General features: G+C 41.5%; 1 protein-coding gene across 1 annotated transcript; it reads right to left on the bottom strand.

The window, feature by feature from the left end:
* Positions 1 to 4,423: 4,423 nt before the first annotated feature.
* Positions 4,424 to 17,988, bottom strand: LOC115177135 (ras-related GTP-binding protein C). Its single transcript, XM_029737680.1, has 7 exons — positions 17,563 to 17,988; positions 15,414 to 15,617; positions 12,331 to 12,530; positions 10,537 to 10,651; positions 7,799 to 7,941; positions 7,398 to 7,546; positions 4,424 to 6,986 (listed from the first exon to the last, which is right to left on the bottom strand). The coding sequence occupies exons 1-7, from the start codon at positions 17,743 to 17,745 to the stop codon at positions 6,835 to 6,837; spliced, it is 1,146 nt and encodes a 381-aa protein (XP_029593540.1). The 5' UTR covers positions 17,746 to 17,988; the 3' UTR covers positions 4,424 to 6,834.
* Between the last annotated feature and the right edge of the window lie 378 nt (positions 17,989 to 18,366).

Below are 18,366 nucleotides of genomic sequence, written 5' to 3'. Positions count from 1 at the left end.
GCCCCCAAGAACACAGTGGCCTCCATCATTCTTAAATGGAAGAAGTTTGGAACCACCAAGACTCGTCCTAGAGCTGTCCGCCCGGCCAAACTGAGAAATCGGGGGGAAAGGGCCTTGGTCAGGAAGGTGGTATTTAATGGTCACTCTGACAGAGCTCCAGAGTTCCTTTGTGGAGATGGGAGAAACTTCCAGAAGGACAACCATCTCTGCAGTACTCCACCAATCAGGACTTTATGGTAGAATGGCCAGACGGAAGCCACTCCTCAGTAAAAGGCACATGACAGCCCTTTTGGAGTTTGTCAAAAGTCACCGAAAAGACTCTGACCATGAGAAATAAGATTTTCTGGTCTGATGAAACCAAGATTGAACTCTTTGGCCTGAAAGCCAAGTGTCACGTTTGAAGGGAACCTGGCACCATCCCTACGGTGAAGCATTGTGGTTGCAGCATCATGCTGTGGGGATGTTTTTCAGCGGCAGGGACTGAGAGACCAGTCAGAATTGAGGGAAAGATGAACAGAGAAAAGTACAGATCATTGATGAAAACCTGCTCCAGGACCTCAGACCGGGGAGAAGGTTCACCTTCCAACAGGACAATGACCCTAAGCACACAGCCAAGACAACGCAGGAGTGGCTTCGGGACAAGACTCTGAATGTCCTGGCCCAGCCAGAGCCCAGACTTGAACCTGATCAAACATCTCTGGAGAGACCTGAAAATAGCTGTGCAGCGATGCTACCCATCCAACCTGACAGAACTTGAGAGAATCTGCAGAGAAGAATGGGAGAAACTCCCCAAATACAGGTGTGCCAAAAGACTCGAGGCTGTAATTGCTGCCAAAGGGGCCTCAACAAAGTACTGATTAAAGGGTCGGAATATTAATGTAAATGTGATATTTCATTATTTATTTTTTTAAATACATTTGCAAAAACAATTTTAAAAAAGTGTTTTTGCTTTGTCATTATGGGGCATTGCATGTAGATTGATGAGGGAAAAAATCTATTTAATCCATTTTGGAATAAGGCTGTAACGTAACAAAATGTGGAAAAAGTCAAGGGGTCTGAATACTTTCCGAATGCACTGTATATAGTGTACCATCATCACATCACAATGACTTTAGGTTTATGACCAATGTTGGCAGTAGAGCCCAAAAACATTGACTTCAACTTTAGCATAGTAAGCCAGGACCTCAAGTACTTTATTCACACCATACCAAAGGTCAAACCTATCTCATCTTATGAATTTTTTTAAAATAATAATAAATTCATCTTAAAACTGCAGAGCAATACCTTAAGTATTCACATAACATCAGGCTGACAGGCGGCCTATCAGCAAATTTACATTTTAGTCATTTAGCAGATCCTCTTATCCAGAGTGACTTACAGTTAAAATGCACTCATATTAAGATAGCTAGGTGGGACAACCACATATCTCAGTCATAGTAAGTACATTTTTCCTCAATAAATTTGCTATCAGCAAAGTCAGGGGGTGTTGTGGGATTATTTAGGACACGCTTTGAAGAGAGAGGGTATCAGATGTTTTTCTGAAGATGGGTAGGGACTCTGCTGTCCTACCTTTAGGGAAAAGCTGGTTCCACCATTGTGGTGCCAGGACAGAAAAGAGCTTTAACTGAGCTGAGCGGGAGCTGCCCTTCCGTAGGGGTGGCAGAATGGTGTACTCGGTTTGGGATGTAGGGTTTGACAGACCTTATATTTTGATTGTTAATGTATGATTTCAGTATGTCACAGTGACATTTTAGAATCCTTGGCATTGTCACTACAGTGGGAATGCATTATTTATCTTAAATTGGAGCCTATTTGAGGAGCTATCAAAGCAACGCGGGAAGGTTGGAAGAGAGTTTAAAGAACCGCGGGGAAGCCGTCGCCAAGATTAATGCAGGATTTTTATAAGAAATTAGAGGCTTAATGAAGTGGATAAAAAAAGCTGTCAGTGTATTATTGCATCTAAATTGTGGGGAAAGGGTGTTTAGTTGCCTCGCCTACCTCTGCACATAATGGGTCGTCAGTGGCTGTGAGGTTTATTTTAACTGGCAAGGCACTTTCGTAGCGGAGCCATTCAACTGATATTTTTTGCACAGTAAACCAGTGGGGGTTTATGGTTTGGTACATTTATTAAAAAGACCACACAATGTTGAACCACAGCAAACTCAACAAAATTTGCCATTTTTGGGCTAAGGCTTCAAATAATAGCATTGTTGAAAATGTAGGCCTATGTGTTTAGCCTATGATATTACATATGGAAAATATATACATCAAATACAGATGTTTTTAGGCATGTTATGATGTTGTTTTTTTGAAAAACGTGGTTGTCGGATTTATATACTTTGCCTTCAGCATAGGCCATTGACGAAGGCCATTGTCCTCCATCTCTCTCGGTTCGGAGCAAGTTCTTCCACAGCGAGCCAGTTGAGACCGCTCTCAGTCATCTCTTTGTCATCTGTGCCTGGGCATCTCTCCTCCAAGTGTTTCTGGTTCGATCCCTGTGGTTGTGGCTAGGGTTAAAAGCATTTGCATTGAGTCGATCATAGCCAATGTAGTCATCCCTGAAATGCATAGTGAAATGATTCAGGTAGTTTGGCAAACAACTGAATTGCAAAACCCAATGAAAAAATGAGAACAGTCATTTGGCACCATCTAACTCATTTCCAGGTGTGCCAAGAGAGCCTGGAGATTTGGCAAGCCAGCACATGAGCCTATGATACTGCACCAGATACATCATTGTGCCCTAGTCTGCCAAGTACACTACCGTTCAAAAGTTTGAAATCACTTAGAAATGTCCCTGTTTTCCATGAAAACATACATGAAATGAGTTGCAAAATGAATAGGAAATATAGTCAAGACGTTGACAAGGTCATAAATAATGATTGTTAATTTAAATAATAATTGTCCTTCAAACTTTGATTCGTCAAAGAATCCTCCATTTGCAGCAATTACAGCCTTGCAGACCTTTGGCATTCTAGTTGTCAATTTGTTGTGGTAATCTGAAGACATTTCACCCCATGCTTCCTGAATCACCTCCCACAAGTTGGATTGGCTTGATGGGCACCTCCTACGTACCATACAGTCAAGCTGCTCCCACAACAGCTCAATAGGGTTGACATCCGGTGACTGTGCAGGCCACTCCATTATAGACAGAATACCAGCTGACTGCTTCTTCCCTAAATAATTATTGCATTGTTTGGAGCTGTGCTTTGGGTCATTGTCCTGTTGTAGGAGGAAATTGGCTCCAATTAAGCGCCCTCCACAGGGTATGGCATGGCGTTGCAAAATGGAGTGATAGCCTTCCTTCTTCAAGATCCCTTTTACCCTGTACAAATCTCCCACTTTACCACCACCAAACCAACCCCAGACCATCACATTGCCTCCACCATGCTTGACAGATGGCGTCAAGCACTCCTCCAGCATCTTTTCATTTTTTCTGCGTCTCACGAATGTTCTTCTTTGTGATCCGAACACCTCAACCTTCGTCTGTCCATAAAAAAAAATCCAATCTTCCTCTGTTCAGTATCTGTGTTCTTTTGCCCATCTTATTCTTTTATTTTTATTGGAAAGTCTGAGATATGGCTTTTTCTTTGCAACTCTGCGTAGGCCAGCATCCGGAGTCACCTCTTCACTGTTGACGTTGAGACTGGTGTTTGTGTGTACTATTTAATGAAGCTGCCAGTTGAGGACTTGTGAGACATCGGTTTCTCAAACTAGACACTAATGTACTTGACCTCTTGCTCAGTTGTGCACCGGGGCCTCCCACACCTCTTTCTATTCTGGTTAATGCCAGTTTGCGCTGTTCTGTGAAGGGAGTAGTACACAGCGTTGTACGAGATCTTCAGTTTCTTGGCAATTTCTCACACGGAATAGCCTTCACTTCTCAGAACAAGAATAGACTGACGAGTTTCAGAAGAAATGTATTTGTTTCTGGCCATTTTGAGCCTATAAATGAACCCACAAATGCTGATGCTCCAGTTACTCAACTAGTCTAAAGAAGGCCAGTTTTATTGCTTCTTTAATCAGAACAACAGTTTTCAGCTATGCTAACATAATTGCAAAAGGGTTTTCTATTGATCAATTAGCCTTTTATAATGATAAACTTGGATTTGCTAACAACATGCCATTGGAACACAGGAGTGATGGTTGCTGATAATGGGCCTCTGTACGCCTATGTAGATATTCCATTAAAGAAAAACATTTATAAAAAATTTTATTAAAAGAAATCTGCCATTTCCAGCTACAATAGTCATTTACAACATTAACAAAGTCTACACTGTATTTCTGATCAATTTGATATGGCTTTAAAATGGACAAAACAAGTAGCTTTTTTTCCAAAAACAAGGACATTTCTAAGTGACCCCAAACTTTTGAACGGTAGTGTACCTAATGTCCTAAAACATCAAGTAAAACCAGAAACATTTGCTTTTGATGTGCAAGTGTTTATTTCATGTGAATGATAAAAACTTTGGCAGAACTGACAACAGTGGATTTACTATAGTCCCAAATGTCTACTATTTGCAAAAAATCGAATGAACAAAAACAGGCAAAAAAAACACCACCTTTCTTTCATTCAGGGCAGAATAATGCAATTTGGTCATTTTTTTCCCCCCAGGATTCATTTTTCATTGTTAGACCTGGTCTCCCTTACCCACAGTGAAATACAATGAGCAATGTTATGTTGAGAATAATTTAGCTTGACGACACATTATTGCATACATGCTTGGAATGGGTTTTCCTATTGGCTTCATGCTGCATTTCTTGTTTTGCGTGTGGATTGCTGTGATAAAACTGACAGAGTCCTTGAACAGAACCCACAGCTAAAGTGAAACCTTCACAAAGTTCCAACAAATGTGTACGTGAAGATAATAGCACAAAGACCAAATTCTAAATCCACCAGTGTTGTTCTATATGATACAGAGTGCCGGGAAGTGACTGAACTGGACCTGAACAAACAATTCACCTTCCACAGAACTTGTCTGCGAAGAACACTCCACATCTGTTGGCCTAATGCATTCAACCCCAACCTCCTCAGACAAACAAGAAGCAACGGCCCAACTCCTTGTGACTCTGAGACTGACCTAATATAGACACCGAAATGCTGTCCACCATCTGCAGAGCTAAAGCACAGTGGAGAAGATTTCCAAAGTCGTTGTTTCTGTCCTATACGTGCCAGACGGCGCGATGGGGGATGAGTGAATGAATCGACTAATCACGTAAGGCAGGGTTTGAAGACGTGGTGACCGGCATTTAATTGCCACCATTCTGTTTATCATTATCATAACCATCATTAAAACGATATATGCCACACAACCGGAATGTACAGATCCCATCAGAGACCTTTCCAAGTTAGACTGGTCCTAGATCTGTTTGTGCCGTCTATGCCAACTATTTTATTCATGGTCACGCTATGGCAAGACAGCACAAACAGATCTGGGACCAGACTAGCTAATTCCTAATGGCATCGGACTCCACCTGCTCGGTAAAGGGTCACGCTCAAAGAACATGTGACGTCATGCATGTAGGAGTTTCCCACATTAGTTGAAGATTGGCATAGTTGGCTAGTTGGTCTATGACAAGCATTCATGCGGGGCAGTATTACGATTGGGTGTCAGAAAATATGGCTAAACTGACTACTTTATGCATAAGGGAGATAGATATATATATCTAGAATGTGCTTGTACTCCATACATCATTTGATAGCCAAGAAAATAAGCCAGTGCAATGGGGTATTTCCAGAAGACTATATTTAGAATATTGTGTCTGTGCAAGATTCTAATGAATCAGATATCCAACTGCAACAAATTGTAGTTAGAATCTAGAATGTTGTTTCAGAATCTATAAGCATCACTGGTTAAACAGCTGGTAACAGGTTTATTTTTTAGCTCAGTTTTCCAACATGGCATAGCATTATACAGTATGACACTTCAGCAACTTTGAGCATAGGGCCTACACTGGCAAATCAACACGATGGGGTAGTCATGAATCCATAAACACCAACTATCCTCTTTTCCGGACACGCACACGCAGAACAGAAGCAGAAAAATGTGGACACTACAATCCCTTTTGCCCTCTGAGGAACCCTGTTTTCTTCAGAATTATTGAAACCGGAAGCAATGTCTTGGGCAGCATACAGGCAAGTGAGTAGTGAGAGAAAGCTTGCAACAGGCAAGCTCAATCTAAGTAAGGCCTTGAGAAAGTGTTACTATGTGCGTTTTGGATAAACACCAAGCATTTCTTAAGAGACTTCGACCCATAAGTCTGCACAGGGTTACACAACTATACTGATCCCCATACAGCCTTTGCAGTTTCTTGTCCTTATCGAGGGTTACATCAATGTTTCATTATTTTTTTTTTTTAAAGTACTTCACATGGATGAACCAGCAGCTAAAACAGACAACGATATTACCAAGCTTCCTCTGGGCTCTTGGGACTTGCAGCACGTGAGGCCTCCCTCACTGAAAGTTCCCCAATGCCAAATACGCTTTTGCTTGTGTATACCAGTCCAGTTGGACTTTCATTTCGCTGTTTTCGTGCTGAACAGTGGAATGTTCGAATGTTCCTGGTATCTCTGCATTTAGTTTCCCTTCCATCCTAGCTTTGTAAGCTCGCAGTCCTCCTTACCCTCTGAGCTTAAGGTTCAGCCCTGACTCTTCATTTGAATTTTTAGCTCTAGTCCTCTTCCTGTGATTTTTAGGATCTGGGTGCGAGAGATATGATTGGTTTACTGAAAACCCCAATCCATTAGTCTTCTCTGCACGATCCTTCCCCATCTTTATTTTAGATCTTTCTGTCCTTTCCTATCATCTCTCCGTCGGTCTGTCTGTCTGTCTGTGTTTAGACAGTGCTCCGGGGCGTGCCGTTGAGTGTCACAGCCTTGGTGCAGGGCGTGCCGGCCGCCTGGGAGCCTGTCCACGGTGTGGAAACGCCCACCTCAAACACCTCGTGGATGGCCTTCCGGAAACAGTGGAAGTTGTAGTCTATCAAGCCTGGGGAGAGATACGTGTCAATAAGAGGAAGGTATGAATCTATTTTCAATTCCGTGACCTTAAAGAGACATTGAATATCACTCAGTCGATTACTCCATAAGTCATGTATTGTTGAAACAAAGAAGAAAACGTGAATAAAGTATCACCCTATCAAGATAAACCAATAACGCCCAGTGTGAAGAACACTTACAAAAACAATGGCAAAGAATAACTAAACCACTAAAAATGCATGCTATCGCCTGAGAAGCTTGAAATTCAATTGACTCAAGACATGATTACTTCCTTCCATTGACACATCTGCATTTTGCGCTTGAGGGAGTGAAGTCACACTGGACTGAACGATAATGGGTAAGCAGCTATTGAGAGACAGATTAATACAGTAATGAGGAAATGCTGGGGTGGATGGCTTGCCTTTGCGCTCAAAGCTCTCCTCCCGGAGGATGCAGACCAGTGCCAGGAACTTGGTGACCTCTTTCAGGTAGAGGACTGTGGTGTTGTTCAGCTTGATGATGGCCATGGACTCCTTGTCGTAGGCACTACCACTGCCGTCCACCTTCAGACTGGAATAACACACACACACACACACACACACAATATACAGTCAGTGTAAGGAAATTATTCAAATTGAAGATGTGTTTGATACAGAGACCTAACATATCAAACTTTATAACAAGACATTAAACACCTCATACATGCGTAGGATTCTATACTTGTCAGCTTGTAGGAAAGTGTTGTCAAAAGAATGACCACAAAACACACAGCTGTAAACTACACATATCTGACAGGAATTCAGTTAAAAAAAGGGGACTAACCCATAGATGCAGGAGACATCTATAACCACGTCGATCATGTCGCAGCACAGCTCATAAGACTGCATGTCCACCGGACTGCTGTCTGTGGCGATGTAGATCTTACTGACCACGTCAAACAGAAAGGCCTTCTCTATGCCCGAGTTCTGAGGACGGAAGGAGGGGAAAAATGGGAGATGAGAAGTACAGGGGAGGAAGGGCAGAGAAACGGCATCAGTGGCCATTTGGTACTCCTAAAAGCTAGCTTGGCAGAAATCTCTCAGAGCTATCTTTCAGGTCATGTCAACGGCAAAGGTTTCAAGGGTTTCCAAATGAATTATTGAGCTCCTAAGATAAAAAAAAGGACATACTTTATTTACCAATGCAAAACTGCAGTGGCTTAGCGTACATGCATTTTAACCGGGATTGAAGAGACTTCGGTGTATGGAAGGTTGGTCTTATACAACAACTATAAAAGCATTGCATGAAAGAGTCATCAGGGCTGGCGATGATGACGACGCCACACTGTGACTCACACACCAGAGACCTTTCTGCTAAGGCAGGGCTGGGAATTGCCAGGGACCTCATGGTAAAGGCTGTGGCGGTCATGAAATTTTGTCAGACAGTTATTGTCATGCAAAAGACTTCCGGTCCCGCGGTAATTGACCGTTAATTAACAGAAACACGTTTAGCATCTCCAGGCCTGCACGCAAACAAGCCGCTGATGAGCGCCTTTGGAACGTCTACATTTTAAAAAGCCGAATAAATCAATTGAAGATACACCCTCACAATGAATACATGATTTATTTTAGGCAGGTCTAAAGAAACATTATGACATGAAGAAAATGTATTTCAGAAGGACAGAATATGAGTTGGCCTCCTGAATATGAGTTGGCCTCCTGAATATGAGTTGGCCTCCTGAATATGAGTTGGCCTCCTGAATATGAGTTGGCCTCCTGAATATGAGTTGGCCTCCTGAATATGAGTTGGCCTCCTGAATATGAGTTGGCCTCCTGAATATGAGTTGGCCTCCTGAATATGAGTTGGCCTCCTGAATATGAGTTGGCCTCCTGAATATGAGTTGGCCTCCTGTATGTTATCTGGCTATGTGCCATGCCATAGGCTTGTTCATTTAGTAGACATGATATGCTCATAAGTCCAGTGCCATTATTTTATATGATTTAATACCAAGAAGAATAGAATTGAACTTAGCTGAATAAAACATAAAGGATATTTATTCCATTCCAAAGTGAGTACACATTTGAAGTGGCTATGTTGAGCGTAAAAGTGATAATTTGAAACAGGTCTAATACGCTAGATTCAGAATTATTTGGCAACTTTAGTGGTGAATGTATACAAACCTTAGAATGTCTTAGAAATCAAAACATATATAGGCTGCATGATGGCCCATTATCAAATGGGCAGGAACAGGGGATGCACTCGAATCGCAAATGGAGGTCGATTTCCCAACAGTTTTTACTGCAGTTACCCAGTGCTTCAATTTGGGAAATTGAGTGAGGAGAGGAGAGATGGAAACGCACAGTGGTGAGATATTCTGTAGCTAAAAAGGTGATGTGTCAGCCTATTGATTTGGAAAATATAAAAGAATTCCCTATTGCCAGGCTATACAAATGCACTATAAATTCTAGGCTAACTCTGTAAGCCGCCCTGCACAATCAACAAACCAACACAATAGGTCGCCTAAACCTATACGTTCTCTCCCAGACTCACGGATAGAACGTTTGGAGCGTAGCATAAGGTAACCAGTCCATCCAGTATGCATAATAATACAGTCCACACTCAAAAGGTGATTACTAGAGTACAGGCTAGAGCAATTATGTACCAAAGACACCTAAAATCTGTTTTTTTCCCTCTCCATGTTTTTCTGCCATGCGTAATATGCGGTAGGCTATGTATTGTATAACGGCAATCATTATTTTATTTCTGGGGGTTTTCGGGCTCATATGGGTGTTTTGAATGAATCATCACCTTAGAAAGCGTTGTCCACTTCGTGGTGTTAAGGCTTTGAAACAACATCCACAACGACCATGTTTCCCCACTCAGTTTCAACCTGCTGTTGAACTTCTTTCTTCAAATTGATTGATCACACTGAGGTGAGCATGATACCGTTTTGATGAAAAGTGTTTGATGTGATTTTCGATGGTATTTGCATTGATGTCAGAGTGGTTAGTTAGAGGGACAATAGAGCCCCGAGTACCAGGCCGTTAGGACCTGATGGTAGTTAGCGACTTGGATTACCGTGACTCAACGGTCACGTGGAATTTGACCACGGTCAGGACTCATGACTGCCGGTGTGGCGGTAATACGGTCACCGCAACAGCCCTACGCATGATACAATATTATCACAATACTTTGGTGCCGATACGATATGTATTGCAATTCTCACGATTCTATATGAATTGCGGTTCGATACTGGGATTTTATTGCGACTCGATGTTCCACACATATTGCTGCAGAGGGACAAGAGGGAGCCATGAGGAAACAAGTTTTTATCAGCCATAGAAATAAAAGTGCTGAAAACATTTTAAAAAAAACAGAGTTTTGGTGCAGGTACAGCCAACTAGCAGGGATAGACTTGCTGAACTTGTCCAATGACAAACAGTTTCCGTTTTCCGTTGCAAAAAGTTTTGTTATGGTGTGCACTAATGAATCCGACCCAGGTCAAATGAATGAAAGAAATGCAAAAAAATGCCTTCAAATCGAACAGAAAGAACTAAATCAAGAGGGAATTTGGTACTTACGGATATAAAGATGTTTAGAAGGTTTTCCAGTGTCGGCAGCTGTGGGATAAGCTTCTGGACCACTTTACTGAAGGCCTCGAATATTGAGTGGTCATAGATACTTGTCAAATAGAAACTGAAAGATATATCAAAGAAAGGGAAGTTAGCTATAGGTCTGCACAGGTTAGGACTGATTTGATAACTTAGTTCCTCGTGCTCTGCAGTTCAAGTAAAAACACAAAGTGAGACTGGATCATGTCACAAAACAGTAGGGAACATTAGAAAGTGAAAGCATTTCTCAGCTTTAAAACACACAACGATAAGCTATAACCTAATAATGAACACGATGCTACAATTTGGGACAGTCCAACTGCAGAAACAAAAATATTAGCAATGTATTGAAAAGCATTAAGGTAGCGTAACATTTTAAGGAATTCTATAAATAATTGTAGCGATAGTAACTTCATTGTTCCAAATAGAAAATTGGGAAAGTTTAAGGAGTGCAGTTCTACCCAACAGAACCAAAGGCCCTAGAGAAGAGAGGCTACAGACTTCACACAGAGATGGCTTTGCAGTGCAGAGAACAGAACACATCTCAACTCAACACGACATCCCTCCTCCCAGCTTCACTATAAATCCACCATTGATCCAACTGTCTGGCGTGCACCAACAGCAATCTCACCTTTCATAAAATAGGCCTACATCTCAAGAAAGGAAAAGCACACAGCCGATTGAAAGACCTAGTACTGAAAATCTGCAGAGCGTGTTTGAACCGGTTTGTCTGTTCATAAAACGACTCGCCAGGCTCAGTATCATTAATGTATGAAGGGCCTAGGCCTGTATCTGGGAAATGATCATCAGGGCATGTGATGATATCCCTATCGAAAACAACAATTTCAGCAGAGTTCAAATTTGAGGCTAAAGTTTCAACTTCAAAAGAGAAAATAGCAAACACTGAAGGCAGTATGAGCATAACGGTACATGATATATAGGCTACATGGAACCCTTCAACATAGACAGTTTGCACCATGAACACTTGCTGTGGTGTTTTTGCGTTAAGAGGCTGGGGCAGAGTATGACAACCATGCACTGGAAGTATACAAGCAAACCCTATGATCCAGGCCCACACACTGACAAGTGTGCTTGTCATTCACATGTTATTGCCCCAAATCACCGTCAAATGTTGGACCAAAACAAGGGATGTGTTTTGCCCCACATCACGGCAAATATTTTCATCCAAGTGCTGTGTAAGGCAAGTAATTTCTGAGAACCCAATCTTACAAGCCTAAATAAACTGCCCAACCTTCTTTATGCAAAGAGAGAGAGTCGTGCTATAACAGCTAGGCTGACACTAACATGAAACTACCTGAAGCTATTTTCACTGTATCAATATCAGTGGAATCGCAAGTGCGATTTGATTCAGTCAGATTCCAAAACCTATCCTACTATTTAGAAAATAAAGTGACAGAGGTCACAAGAAATGACTTGGCAGCACAGATGACTAGCTTGCTGTGAAAAAAAGATGGCTGACCAATGCTAAAACTGCTAGCATTTTAGTCAAATGCACATCAACTGAACTCCCATGAGGTCATTGCTGGTTTGAACAGTAGAAAAGAAGAATTAGGCCAATAGAATACTAACCAACAATAGCAAGGCAATAAGCTGAGAAGGCTAATTAATTTAGCGTAGCTGCTCTTTCTGTAGGTTTTCAATGCGTTTCCCTTGGCATACTGTAAACTCAAAAGGGGAGGATTAAAGGGATGGTTAGATTTTTTTTGAACTATCCCTTTAAAAGGGTGAGTGTTGTGGATCTACCTGAGGTGAAGCTTCTCTAGGCTGGCGTCTGCCAGGTCGTCGTTGGCTCTCTGGTGGATGTCCCTCTGGGTCTCGATCTTGTGGTCGTCGGAGAGGCCGTCCACTTTGTGGATGAACACCTCAAAGTTAATCTCAGGGTTGACCCTGTAGGCCCGCGACACGGTGAGGTGGAGTCTGCCCAATGCCTCCACATAGTCATCCTGGGCAGAAAGAAGACAAAAAGAAGAACACACGCACAAACAGAGATACATAGATCCTTAGAAAAGGTGGCTTAAAACAAAAAGTAGCGTACAAGTGTGCCTAAAAAGTAGACTACATGCATCTTGCTGCCTGCATGCACATTTCCATACTATCCAACACGCATAACGCAATCCCCTATGCCAAATTGCAATCCCTGACATCCTACTTGTTACAGTCCCCGTGGTGGGGGGAGTTAGACAGAATTCCTGGAGAATTAGGCAACTTTTGAGATTAAAGCAATCGAAGATTAACATAACCATCACAATGCTTCAGATTGCAAAATCTCAAAGTCCCACTGCAAAAATGACGTGTTGAGCAAGCCTGCCAATTTATTTCCCTGCGAATTCTGCATCTGCACTGAGAGATACTGAACGCTAGTGAGATATGGAGTGCCACTCTGCCTCGGTACAGTGGCTCGTACAAACACATCCTCAATTTAACTCAGCAGGAAAATCTAAATAAACTGGCAAAATGATACAGTAGGTTTGTTGGACATACAAGACTTAGGACACGTTACGTAGTTACAACCTAGTTACACCTCACAGATAATTGACAGCATTAATGGGATAATCCACCCCCAGAAATAAGAATCATGAAAGTCCTTTCAATTTGGTGAAAGCCTATGTTCTATCAGTGGGTAAAATAACAATTCCCCCCCAGTGATTTAACTTCTAAGTGGTCCTTCTGAACTCAGGAAATCGTGTAGGAAACCGTCATAGCTACATGGTTCTCGTCACTGGAGATATGGGATAAGAAACTATGACATTTCATAATGCTTTTAAAACAATTAGGCCTACCTGCACTCCAGATCGCCAAAATCAGCCAATAGATGGTATGGGCATACTTGTCTAGAACACATACATTCATTTAAATCGTCATAACAAAGTATATACTGTTTTTCGCTTAGATGTGCTCAATCTAAACCGTGAACCAAATTTGTTCAAGTCAGTTTCTGCTTCAAGTACTATATTGCAATGCGCCCTGTGTGCCTATTGGAAACGTGGGAAAAGGCCGTCGTTGCTATAGCAACATACTCTGTACTTGCTCTGGGGAGAGGCGACCTCGGTGAGAGACTCCTAAATTGATAGTGCCGTTTTGGGCAATTTTACAGCAAGCTACTTCACATGCTGATATTGACTTTGGTATTACTGTGTGTAGCTATGTTAGCTAGCTACCTAGCAAGCCCAGAGAGAGTATTGCATTGTGGGTTTTGTAGTTGACTTGCGCCGCAGATTTCCACAACAATTTTCACATTGCTACCAACCTTACAACGACAAAATGAAACATTTGTTCACAAAAAATATTGATAATAATAGGAATTAGTGGTTTAGGGTGGATTATCCCTTTAAGGTTGAGAAAAAACACCAGCAATGAGGACACGTGTCCTGTTCCGGGTTATAGGGATGTGACAAATGGACAATTTTTCTTAATATTTCAAACTGAAAAAAAAAAAAACAAATGGGGGGGGGGTCCGTTAACAAAAAAATATATATAACTGTACCTCAATTCCACCATGAAAAGTTTGCATTTCCTTCTCAAAGTGTTGCCATACAGGACTTCACTGTTGTCGCTTGCCTTTTTACGAACTGTTAACGTGATGACGTAGTGGTGGATAGTCGACTCCAAAATAATTTTTTCCTTGACTCCTTCCACGTCGACTCCCCTTTCTCAGTTTTTTTGGAACGGAGGAGGCTGATTAGTTGCCGTACCTCCGAAAATACAAACACTTGCATCTTTCATAGCGTGCTAGTGAGGGACGGAGTGAAGGGCATAATATAGGCAGGTCAGCCAACAGACAGAGTCAGAACCGTGCACTTGGCCTATCTATCGGCAATTAAAAGCGGTCTTTTGCAATGGAATGCTGCATCTCACAATTTCTGAGCTTGCAATGTGTCGCAACTTCAGTAAAGCAGGGCCTATCAATGAATAGGCTAGGATATTGAGCGAGATGCAACACTTCGCTCTCACAGTCACACACAGTATATGCACATGTGCACGGGTTCACTTCACATGCTGTTCACAGCGAGGTAGCCAGGGCACCAAAACAGCTGAGAAGTTGATCCTCGCGCTTTAACCCTCCTAGTTGTTGCGGAAACTGACCTACTATGCTGTTTACTTTCTGCATTTCAGTAAAAAATGTAATATATTGTTTTTCGGTTAGGGATTTTCTTAACGTTAAAGATCCCAATTTCGTTTAAACGTTTTAACTTCCACACCCCTAGTTCATTAGGCAACAAACAAAAGAACAGAGTGAAACAGGGAGGGACTACCTGGACAAGTACAATGAGAAACGCTCAATTTCGTATTCTGTTAAAAAGATAGACATGTAGTGACTCTGAGAACTCCTTTCAACGTGATCATTAAATTGAGATAAACTGTGGCCTACCTGATTAAATTAGCTTTGATTTAGATAATGGTTGAGATCACTTTGTTCCAGCAGTTAGGATAAAAATGTGCACCGTCTTGGGAAAATGTCTGACAATCAATTGTCTTTTGAAGCGGTGGGTCACTTAACGTTTCAACATTAGAAGCTAATTCTGTGCTGCAGAGTAGAAGTGATCTAGAATACGCTTATATCATCCACTTCTCTATAAACACAAATTAAGTTTATAAACTATACAGTTTAGTCAGTTTGAATACATTTAATTTATTTTAAAGACCATAGAACAGGTTCAGACATTACCCATGACATGAGTATTCTGTTAAAATGCTGTGGTCTGAAGGGCTTTTTCCCTTTCTAGTAATTCTATGAGATCAGACATTTGTCAATTATGTTGTTCAACATGTCAGTAAGCAAGTCAACCATTGTGTTTTTAATACACGTTTCCACTCAATCTTTTCACCTGTGCGTCAATGACGAATATCAAAGCCCCCGTGCCTCTGAAAATCATCTCGTAGTCAAAGGTAGGGTCGAAGAAGTCCACTTGACCCGGGAAGTCCCAGATCTGGAAGTTGACAAACGAGCTACTTGAGATGTCGTCCTTGTAGATCTTGTTGGTGCTCTCCAGGAACAAGGTCTCGTTGGGAGACATTTTGTGGAATACCACCTGAAACAGGAAATTAGACATCGTGATGTTAAGCCAAAATGACCACACCTAGACCTACTGCTTCCTTCTCAAAATATCAAAGAGAGACAGTCCATTTTGAGAGTTTGTTATTCCGTCACGTACCTAGGGTCACTACTACCAGAGGAAAAGCCAAAGCACATGTTTCTGGACTAGCAAGAGGCTAAAGGGAAGAAAGTTCTCGTCGGCTCAGCACTTAGGGTCGTGGATTTAGATGTGCCTTCAACAACAGTGTAGCACTGCACAACTATAGTCTACGAATTAAAATATATGAGAAGAACACAAATAAGCCATGTAACTAAATAGTTTGGCGCCGTTAAAAAGACATGCTCCGGTACTTTGATGACTAAAAGTATTTTATTTAAACCTCCCACCTTGGGCTCGATGTGTCAATGTGTAGTTCATACATGCATAATCTATGAGCAGAATTACTTATTTACCTCAATTAGCCACAAAATCCTTAGTTTGAAAGCAACGGTTTTATTGAAGCTGTGTCTACTACTGAAGCAGAAATACTTTTAGATTCATTTCAGGTTACAGGATTTCTTCCTCCCTGTATCAAATGGGTGAGGGCATTGCCCCCAATATCTTAGTGAGAACACCAAAATGTCTGCTACAAAACAACTACATCTATGATAAATCATCTAAAACTGGCAAACAGGGATGAGTCAAGTTATATGGTGCATCTAGAATGAATTGCATTTTCCTGGAAAGAGCATACTTATTGCACCATATTAGTGATATGACTTGCAAAATGTGTGGCTGTATCTGTGCTGTCATGAGTGAGGTGGTTTAGCAATATAATGTTGATTGAGAGTGTCTGCCCAGATTTGGGAGCGCCAGAGAAGGGATTTTAGACAGACAGTCACATGCCCAATCCATACAGGTGATGACACCGCGCACATACACGAGTGCTGAGCAAGAAACATGCTTTCACCTGATAAATGATTAACAAGTTACCTAGAAAATGTTTATTTTACATAAATACGGTTGAATTAATTGTGTATTGTTTGCACTCGTCAGCGGAACCAACTAGCTAGCTCAGAAAGCTAACATCAATTGAAATAGTTGGCTGAACCTTCCTAGAAACAGTGGTGGAAAAGGTACCCAATTGTGATACCTGAGTAAAAGTAGATACCTTAATAGAAAATTACTCAACTAAACGTTAAAAGTGAACGTCTAAAAGTATTTTCTTTTAAATATACTTATGTAAAAAAAGTAAATGCAATTGCTAAAATATACTTAAGTATTGAAAGTAAAAATAATTTCAAATTCCCTATATTAAAACAAACCAGACGGCACCATTTTTTTTATTTAAGGATAGCACACGCCAACACTCAGACAACATTTACCAACGAAGCATTTGTGTTTAGTGAGTCCGCCAGATCAGATGCAATAGGGATGAAAAAGGATGTTCACTTGGGTAAGTGTGTGTGAATTGGACCATTTTCCTGGCTTGCTAGCCATGCAAAATGTAACGAGTACTATTGGGTGTTATGGAAAATGTAACGTTACCGAGTAAAAAGTACATTCATGTTCTTTAGGAATGTAGTGAAGTAAAAGTAATCCAAAATATAAATTGTGAAGTACAGATACCACAAAAAACTACTTTAGAAACCAAGTATTTTTACACCACTGCCTAGAAAGAATGTAACACCACGGAGTTTAAACCAGACCATCTCTGTAGATGCTAGCCATACTAACGTGTTTGCTTGCTTGTCATGTAGCAGTAACTTGCTATCCAGACCAGGATGACAACTGGTCTTTGACATAGAAGTAAGGTCTGACGTTCAGAGTGGATGCATGTTACTATATTAACCTCAGGAATGTTTAGAAGTTGTGGCAATGATAGCTATAGTTACTGATTAAACTAAAATAAGGCGTTATGTAAAGACCGATGAATCATGTCCGCCGAGATCGTTCCTACCTTCTGTATTGACGACTTGCCACTTCTTCGCAAACCCATCAACAGAATTCTAGGTTTGCTGTCAGATGGAGTTGGGCTATCCTCGATGTCGGCCTCCTCTTCTCCATAGCCAAAATCTTTGGGAAACGAGTCCGCTACCCCGTAGCTGTCTGCCAGCGGTTCCACTTCGTACTGAATCGACATTTTGACCCGACGACGCTCGCTTCCCCCAATCCCCCCCTCACCCTATTAGTTTTACGCAGTCCTGCTTTTACCGACAAATCCTTCCACACCGCCGATAAAACGTAAAATACAGTTTAAATGCATCAATAATGCCAATGTTACTTGCAAATCCAGAGTGTGTTGTAATATTCTCCTTTAGATCTTCGGGTCCCCTATGTTTCCCTTTCGCCGAAAACCCTGCTCTTCAACCACCTCCGAATCTAATTGGACGATGTACATAGGATGCGAATAATAGTTGGTTAACCAGGGTGTCAATCTGTCGAGACTGGTTGTTCCCTTGTCAGATGTTTTGCAGTCAGCTGACCAAGAAGGCTAGTGCCAGAGAGGACGAAACAAAGCGAGAGGGTCCACTCCCTTCAAAATCTGTCCCTGCGGGAATACAGCGATAAGTAGACCGAACTTAATTTATACCTCAAATGAGACCGATAAGCAGGCCGTATGTCTTCCCGCTAGTTAGTGCGGAGACAAGAGCATCTCGTCGTTATATACAGTATCTCTGCTAGTGCACATGCTTGTTTTGTGACCTTTCAGCTGGAGTTATTTTGGCTGGAGATGTATAGTTTTGACTGATTTATTTTGTTT

The sequence above is a fragment of the Salmo trutta genome, chromosome 37, assembly GCF_901001165.1.
Source record: "Salmo trutta chromosome 37, fSalTru1.1, whole genome shotgun sequence".
Classification (NCBI taxonomy): Eukaryota; Metazoa; Chordata; class Actinopteri; order Salmoniformes; family Salmonidae; genus Salmo; species Salmo trutta.
The sequence above is the reverse complement of the archived record's forward strand: the minus strand, read 5'-3'. Positions and strand labels throughout refer to the sequence as shown.